The sequence below is a fragment of the Cyprinodon variegatus genome, unplaced genomic scaffold (genome assembly GCF_000732505.1).
Source record: "Cyprinodon variegatus isolate N-32 unplaced genomic scaffold, C_variegatus-1.0 Scaffold92, whole genome shotgun sequence".
NCBI classification, from domain to species: domain Eukaryota; kingdom Metazoa; phylum Chordata; class Actinopteri; order Cyprinodontiformes; family Cyprinodontidae; genus Cyprinodon; species Cyprinodon variegatus.
The window spans coordinates 70707-79837 of record NW_015150545.1 but is presented as its reverse complement, the minus strand read 5'-3'; the positions used below and the strand labels follow the sequence as shown (position 1 = coordinate 79837).

The following is a 9131-nucleotide window of genomic DNA, read 5'->3' as shown; positions in this document are numbered from 1 at the left end:
CAGGCCTTGCATACATTTTGCAGCGTTTTCATGCATTCGTGTGGACGATCACATTTATTTTACGTCTCCGTCTTTACGACAAACGTTCTGGAAAATATTAGCGTTTCGTGTTCGTTTTGACTTCGTGTGGACGGGGCCTAATTGTCCACCATACATGCCCACCCAACACACATAAAAGGCTCCACATTCACTTCACGATATCAGGTAAAAACGATAAACCAAAACAACTTACAGTAGAGCCATACCCAAACACCATACACTGAAGGCATAGCTACTTGAGGACATCAAATAGAGGCCAAGAAAGACTTTAGTTTAACCAGCTGATGAGAAAATATTAGTACTACAGTTAATACCATGTCACATGTCTCAAGTTTTCAAATCTAGGACCCGTGTTAGAGTCTGATTAACTCATAAAGTCAAAGTCTACAGCTCTGCCACAGAATGCTATTTTGTATGTTATGAGGAAGTCCCACAAACAGCATTTTGGGCTCCAATGTGGACGAACCATGAAAAGGTGTAGCAAGAAGCTTGTCTCACTATTGAACTTCAACATGTCCACTTCAGAGGTCATCAAATGAGGAGAACAAGGCACACAGGAGTAAGGTTTGTTTATCTTGTTTTTTTTTTTTTTTATTGAAACAATAAAATCCTTATAATAGCAAAAAAAAACAAAAAAACATTTTAATCTTAACATATTGTTGTCTGGGTGTGCATAGAGCCCCCTAGTGGTTTACCACATTACATGTATTTGGTTTCTCACAAAATCAAAACTGAACACTCAAAAAAAAGGAAACAGCTGTACATGTTTGGCTCCAAACTGATTCCAGTAGGTAAAACCCAACTTCTGGAAAATACCCGGTGACTAGTCACCTCATAATACCACAGTTTTCCTGAAAGTAAGGTGACAGTTTCAGAAATATCAAAAACTGCTGTATAATCTGTATGAACAATTTCAGTTAATGATTTATTCTAATAATGCAGCCATTAAGTTAATTTGTCAATGCTGTCATTTCTAAGGTCACATTATGTTAGATGAAGAAGAGGAAAGGAGGGACAAGTTGAAGATGTGAGCTAACAGACAGTCAGTTGATAGACTTAACGATCTGAGGACACATTTTTCCTACGGATCTTTGATGACAAGATTAATTTCCATCATCATAAAAGAAGTAACAGCTTGGGACAACCCTTGTCCTTCAGAACAAAACTTATTATGAAAAAGAAAAGTTGATATTGTGTCTGAATCTAATGAATAAATGCTTCATTAGCATTTTTCTTTCTCATCAGACAACTTTTTTTTATCCATCCATCCATCAATTTTCTAGCACGCTTATCCCGAGTGGGGTCACAAGGGGTGCTGGTGCCTATCTCCAGCAGTCAAGGGGCAAGAGGCAGGGTACACCCTGGACAGGTCGCCAGTCCATCGCAGGGCAACACAGAGGCAAACATTACAAACAACCATTCACACACACACTCACACCTAAGGGGGCTGTAGAGAAGCCAGTTAACCTAACATTCATGTTTTTGGACTTTGGGAGGAAGCCGGAGTACCCGGAGAGAACCTACACATGCTCAGGGAGAACATGCAAACTCCATGCAGAAAGACCCTGGGCCGGGAATCAAACCCAGAACCTTCCTGCTCCAAGGCAGCAGTGCTACCCACTGAACCACTGAGCAGTGTGTAGCTTTTTTTTATTTTGGCAAAAATCTTGAGTAATACCTTCTTCCTCTATATTTTTATCAAATCAGATATCAGATGCTGTGAAGGTGTTTTACTTTCTGTGGTAAAAGTCTTGTCCGTTATATTTATCTTTAACTCTTCTGTTGGCCCTGAGAAACTAATTTGATTCAGCTTTGACACTGACAGAACTGCCAGTATTGATCAGCCATAGTTGCTGACACATGAAACCACAAACATCAGTTACTGAAGGCTGGAAAAAGAGCATTTCAACAATAATCCAGAGAGGACACGGTTATGGACCCATCTAGAAGTGTAAAGTTCTACATTTACCTGTATTTGTTCAGTACCTTTTTCTAAGTGAAAGGCATGTTTACACACTGCCATCATTTTCCACATCCAATAAATAAATACTTAATTCAGGATTTTTCAGCTCTGATGCTTATTGACTTTTGGCAGAGATCTCGCAGAGAGTTGATCCCCCTTTTGACTAAATCGGAGCCTGTTTGTTGGCTGTGAACAGAGCTAAATGTTGTCTGTCAGTGTCAGTGGTTAAAATAAGACAAGTAGGCTGTTTTTGTCATAAAAGTAGACTAATCGACTCCCTGTCTGATTCTTCTGCCCTTATTTCTCATGTCTTTTTCCCTCTGTTTTATGGCTTTCTTTTCTTTCTCTTGGTTCTCCCTCCATCCCTCTGTTTCTCTATGGCCTGTCTATAGGAGTGAGTGATGAGGGAAGGAAGGGGTCCATCCGTCACTGTAGATGTTAGGAGTGTTAGTGTGTGAGTGGGTGTCATCTGGCACTGGGTGGCCTCCCACTGATGTACGGGGGATCCGTCATGTCTTTCTGTCACAACAGCAGACATGCATGAGTGGACACATACAACCTGAAATACACATGGACCTAAACACACCACTGTTCTTGATTAAACTGTGTGTAAAACCCATATTGTCATTTAAAGCTGTAAAGTAACATTTTTACCTGCTATGCTCCTGTAAAGCTAATTTAAGTGTTTTTGAGATAACTGAGTGGACTGTCATCACCCCCTACTGGCTATGGTAAAAAAAAAAAAAAAAAACACTTGCAAGTCTTGCGGCACGGTTACTTACAGTACCCTTGCGGTACAATAACCAACTTGATGGCAGCCATATTAAGTTATTTGCATATGTAGCCCCATGCTTTGCGCTAGACTGTTTATAAAACAGTATTTATTAGTTTTTTTATTTTTTATTTTAGAGATTTATGACATCGATGAGCCAGTAGAAGAAAAAAAAAGAAAACCTTTTTCAGATGCCACCGTAAAACATGGAGAGGCTGAATCACCTGATGAGAGCAAAATAAAAAACAGTTCACTTGAGAGACATGCTTATTAAAGGTATTGTTTATTAAAGCAACAATTTGAAGTGAAAAGGCTAGTTTACATTACCTGATGTACAATACTACCCATCTCTTCATATGTTCACCTGTGATGTGTGTCTTACAGGTGCTCAGAGAGTAACAGCACTATAGGTGTTGCACGGGCAAGGGTAGTCGGTGTTTACAACAGTGCTATTTTCAAAAAGTCCTAGTGAGAACGTCATTGAGAGATGCCATTGTGCTGTTTCGATTAACTAGTATTTCATGAAAAAAATTAATATTTGTATTTTATATTATATTATACTCTCAAATTAAATCCAATATGTTTTTAAAGCAGTCTAATAAAGCATCACAAAAACTTTCAACTGAACAAAAGTTCAAAGAAAGACAAACAATTTGTTTATACAGCTGCTTTCTATAAGCTTTGGATTTTAGATTGATTAGATTGATATTATAAATTTTTGTTCTCTTTACTCTTTACTTTATGTGCAAGTTCTGTAATTTTAAAAACTCAAATGCCCAAATAAATATCAGAAATTTTAACTTTTAATACCTATTGTTTACTTTATGTTTACCTGATTTTGGTATAGTTCATATTACAGAGGACAGAGAGGTCAGAGAGTATTAAAAGAATATTACTCAAGTAAAAGTAGAAAGTACGGCACAGTGAACCTCCTCCTAAAGGTGCAATTTCTCCATAATGTTCATCAAGTAAATGTAACTGAGTGAATGGAAGTTATTACAACCAACCTCTGGCAATAAGTATTTATGAAAGCTGAAATCTATTTTAAAACTCTTGCTACTGGGGGAAAACTAATCTGTCTATTTAACTGTATACTGATTTCAGTATTTTCTTCTGACTGCTAAAAACTATTCCACAGAACCCTTCCTCAACCCCGTCTCCATTAGGGGAATAATTCGACTTTATAGAGAGAGACCTTTACAAATTATACAAAATAATAATTCATTTTCTGTTTGACTGTAGATTACAGTAAATACAATGGATAAATAAATAACAAATTGCTTGTAATATGTCCGCTGATATTGCATTTCCTACCTTACCTGTAAACTGACAGATTAAGCAAAGCCTAACATATTGATTATGTAATAATTCCGTCTTCTTTCCATCTGCTCCTGCAGACAGAAAAGCTCCATGTTAAGATATATCTACATTTTCATAAAATGATCAAATAACTCTTAGAAATATGTTATTTTCTAGTTCAGAGTCTGAATTCACATCTTACTTTATATCATATAATATTTTGAATCCATGTTAAGGCATGTCAGCTTGGGTTTAATTAAACAGGGAGTTTAAAACATGACCCAAAAACAAGGTGTGTGCACCTGAGGCATACATTTAGGTTATGGGTGATTTGAAATACTAAAAGAGATCTTCTGAGTTGAAAAGAGAAAGTAAGAGAGGCACACTTAGTCCAATACCTCCTTCTTGTTTTGAGCATCTCCTGCTGAGCACTGGAGGAACTGCATCATTGATAATGATGTCTGAGCTGTGTCGAACACGGAGAAAGAAAAGTACATTTACAGTGTTTGTAGAACATGAAGGCCAAAACTGGTTTAGAGTTTTGGATGTAAAGGAAAGAGAAAGGCGGGTTGACTGGCATCCTCATGATAAACAGGAAATAATCTGTCGAAGCCTCTCAGAGCTTTTTCATAGTCATCTGTGCAGACAGATGTGCATCTGCCCCTTGTGTGCCTGCAGTGTGTGTAAATGATGGCTAATTGTGTGTTATCCCATTAAGCTTCACAGCGGCTGGCAAGATGAGACTTGCTGGATTCTTTACAATAGAAAAGCTTTCATTTTGAGAATAATTAAACACTTTATGGCAGTAAACCTTTGATTAGTCACTTTATGAAATACATTTGATCAGTAGAACCTCATTTACCAAACCCTTAATTTTATAGCTTTGTCTTCAAATGTGGGGGGGGGGAAATTCGGAAGGTCTGTCTTAATTTTGTATTTATCTCATTTTTATCTCAGTCGCTCTGTTTATTTTCTGTCAGGGTTGGATTAGTACTACATCTTCATTATTTAAAACAGCTTGTCGCGTATGAACTGCTACACCATGAAGATCCAATAGAGACTGTTGGGTGAACTGAATAAGCAAACAAGCAGCTATCAGGTCCCCCTGCACTTGATGATGCCATCGCTCACCTGCTTTAACAAACCAACTGTCATTTAGACAAGGCAGACAACATGAGAGGATCATTTTCCTTGACATCTCGGGTGTATTTAACAGAATTCAGCCTGATATAGTTTGTCAGAAACTCCAGAACACCTTCAGAAGGAGGCATCAAAAAAGGCGTGGATTAAAGAAAACCTGACAAACTGACCACAGTTTGTGAGACTTAATGGTTACGTGTCTTAGCAGGTTTCAGTGTGGTTTTAAAGCTGGTAAAAAAGATTTATTCTATTACTTAGTAAGAAGCACCTGAAGCGGATTTACATTCTTTTTGTCAAAATGGGCTTTAAAGATCTGACCCACATGCAGAGAACCACTCAGAGACCAAGGGTAAAAGTTAACAGGTTTATCGAAGGTTGGCAAAAAAAAAATGAGAGAGAGTTGTTCTGCTGGGTAATAATGTTGGAACTCAGCGGACTGGTGAACCGGAACCGGAAACTCTGAAGGGAAGATCACAATGATCAGTTCAGGGACCGTTGGAAAAAAAGACTGAGGCTTGTATTTAGCTGGAGAGGCACTCTTTTGGGGGTTCTTGGTTATTCCTTAGATCCAGTTTGTGGGGTTTAATCCAGAGAAGAAGGAACTTGTTGGAGAGAGGACAGGCAGACTAACGTTGGACCCAGAGGAGTAAAGGAGCGGACTGTCACCTGGTTTTCCAGAAGTGGACTTGAACTGATCATGTGGAGGTTTCCCCTTGTTCAGTGTGACTCAGAAGGTCCAGGCTTATCCAGTGGTTCAGGAAGGCTTCCTGCCAAAGAACAAAGACAAAGCAAGCTTACACTCTGAGAGACAAGACTAAGGTTAGACTCTGCTAATCTCAATTTGGCTAGAGTACCCAATACTGGCAAACACTTTGGCGTTGAGGTTGTGACAGCCCGCTGCTCAAATACTCCTCTGCTAATGACCCAATGAGCCGCAGGTGTACAAGAAGGCCCAACGAGGACAGGGCACCATCTGGTGGTGGAGAAGAAAAACACAAAAACAACCCACACAAACTGGAATCCCAACACTTTGTTCATGTTTTGCCTAAATAAAAAATAATGTAATTAATGAAAGAGAAACTGTTTGAGTGGTAAACAATATTTTCCCTTTATAAAGAATTATGTGAATGAATGTCTCGTCTTAAAATCGTTTCCTAAAAAGCTTTGCCAGTGAACTAAACATTTAACATTGGATTAGCCTATTCAGAGTGATCCACATATAGGAAAAAGGCTTCATTCTAGTCACATTTGACCAGAACACCTCTGTATTTCATGTTTGCTGTACATAGCTATTGCTTAACAACTTCCTCACTTCTTCTTCTCAACAATGGTTTTCTTCTTGGGCCAATCTGGACAGACTTATATGACATTTAGCTCTGTATCTTTACAGCTTATTTAAAGTTAGCATATTTCACTCATTCAACAAGTTTTATTTTCAAACACTAACTGATCATTTATCTGGTTTCAGACACACTAACTTTATCACAAGTATCCAGTTTAATTAACTGGATTAATCAATTAATGATCCTGGTGGTGGTCTGGATGATATGGAAGATATTGATCAGGCATTGCTGCCTGCACACTTACACACAAACAGGCACGGTTATAGTAATCTGATTACACTTTCTAAAACACAGCAGACTTCTAGGCTCCACTTTGCTCTAATGGAGCTAAAGTAATAAGTGGCAAAGAAATGAATGGCTGCCTAAGTGAATGGATGTGTAATTAAAGAACGGGGCGATACAATCGATGTAATTAGCTTGTTTATGTGTTGTATAAGTGTTGGGTGCAGGACGGACGGACAGAGGGAGAGAGAAATGAGATAGAAGTCAGGGAGATGGAGTAGAAGAGACTAAGTAATACACAGAGAGTAAGTAAAGTCCTTATTCAGGCCTTTTTCCTACTCATCTGTCACATCAAGGCTCCAGATCAATCCTGTAAATTGGTCCGGTTCTTGACAAGGTTACCAAATGATGGAGAAACAGAGAGAAAGTAAAGAGAAGGAGACGCAGAATGTAAGACGGAAAAGGCAACAAGACAAAGAGAGAGGAGGGCAGTGGAAGAAAGGTGGGGAAGTTGTAATGTACTGTAGATGTTACACGTTTCAGCCGGGTTGAAACAATTGTAACAATTGATGTGTATCGATGTCTCAACTTCTCCCTGTCTTCTAAGAGGAAACCCTGTAAAAATTAATAGCTTCAGTGAATGAAGGAAAAACCGCCATCGTCTTCCCCAAACTCTCTGAGGAACGAGGGGGCGGGGCTCCTCCCCTTATACCTCCTGGTGAAACGCTGTCTGAATTTTGTTTACTTTTTTTTCTTTTTTAACTTAAGCAAAGAGGTATTTCAGTTAATTTCTGTCTAAAAAAAACAAAAAAACACACAATTATATTACAATAGAATCTTAATAATTTTAATAATGACTTATACTCTGACATTGTAAATGACCCCTCACACCCCTAACATGGACTGTTTACATTTGATCACTGCTGCACTTAAAGAATGATGGAAATGTCATGAGAGCTGTAGTGAATGAAATTTCGTTTTGTATACAAAAAATGTTTAAGACACTTAGTGTAAGTCTAAGTGTCTTAAACATTTTTTTCTTAACTGTATACATAAATAATGATCCAAATCTTGCCCTTTATGGTGTATCACATAGAGATGTCTAAACATGTGTGCAAGCTGAAGGCCAATAGAGGCGTCAATAAACCAAGAGCAGGGTGAAAGATTCTGTTTGATCAATGTATGTTGTCTGAATCATTGCTTCCAGATTCAGAAAATGCTCTGCCTGCTTAGCGAAAAGTCGTGTACATTAGCAATTGAGTTTGTCATCATTTGTCATTGAGGCTGCACTTGATCTGTAACCCTGTCTTAATGAAATGTGAAAACCATTTTCTCCCATTCCCATATGGGCTAGGGGCACTGCTGGAGCAACAATATATAAGTAATAATAAAAAAAAATTAAGTTGAGAGTCTCTGTAAATGTTTTCTGCCAAAAGCCGATTCCTACATATTTGTATTTGTGTGTTTTACAGGAACACTTCACACCGGAGTGTAAGTTTAAAGAGAGTGTCTTTGAGAACTACTACGTCACCTACTCGTCCATCCTGTACAGACAAACCCAATCGGGGCGAGCCTGGTACATCGGCATCAACCGGGACGGGCAAGTCATGAAGGGGAACCGCGTCAAGAAGACCAAGGGTGCTGCTCACTTCCTACCCAAGCTAATTGAAGGTACCAAGGTCAAAAAGCATCTATAACACAACCTTATTTTATCTTCAGTTCTTCACTGGGTTTTCAAAAAGCTTTAACTTCTCTACATTTAAAATAAGAATTTATACAGCTGTGCCTCATAAAGATGATAGTTGCACATTTAAGAAAAGCTGTTGTTTATTAGCCTGTATTCCTTCCTTGCTCTGTAGCCTTTACTTAAAGGGGAACAAGTGTTTTTTTACATTGGCCCCTTGATTTTACGTTATTACATAATGTTCTACTCACCCATATTAGTTTAATGTCATTTGGAGCTGTTTTGAAGATATTCGGTTAGGTTATATCCAAGTAACATCTTCCTATGGGCAAAGAGTTGAAGACACAAACTACACTGTTCATTATTTATTCTTTATGGTATGCCAGCATTCATAACATGTAGGCGAATCTCTGTCCCCCAGACATCCGCGGTTATATTTTATATATTTATATTTTTTAAAACAAAGCGGAGTGTGTATGACGTCATCCGCCCGCCAGACTGGAGTTTTGACAGGCAACCCGGGCCACAGGCGACTACGCTCTACTTCTTCAATTAGCTAATCTGAATCGTTCAATTCCATTTCGAGAGCGAGATCATCCGTGGTAGTAGCACTGCACATCTTCCAGGCATGTGAGTAAAACTAGCAGCAGTTCAGCGGACAGGATGAAT

General features: G+C 38.5%; 1 protein-coding gene across 2 annotated transcripts in view; it reads left to right on the top strand.

Annotated features, from left to right (window-relative positions):
• fgf11 (fibroblast growth factor 11) overlaps positions 1-9131 on the top strand; it is a 110174-nt gene that overhangs the window by 98823 nt on the left and 2220 nt on the right. For both annotated transcript variants that reach the window (XM_015373788.1, XM_015373789.1), the window contains exon 5: positions 8251-8449. In XM_015373788.1, the coding sequence (XP_015229274.1) occupies positions 8251-8449 (199 nt within the window). The remainder of the gene's footprint in view (positions 1-8250; positions 8450-9131) is intronic.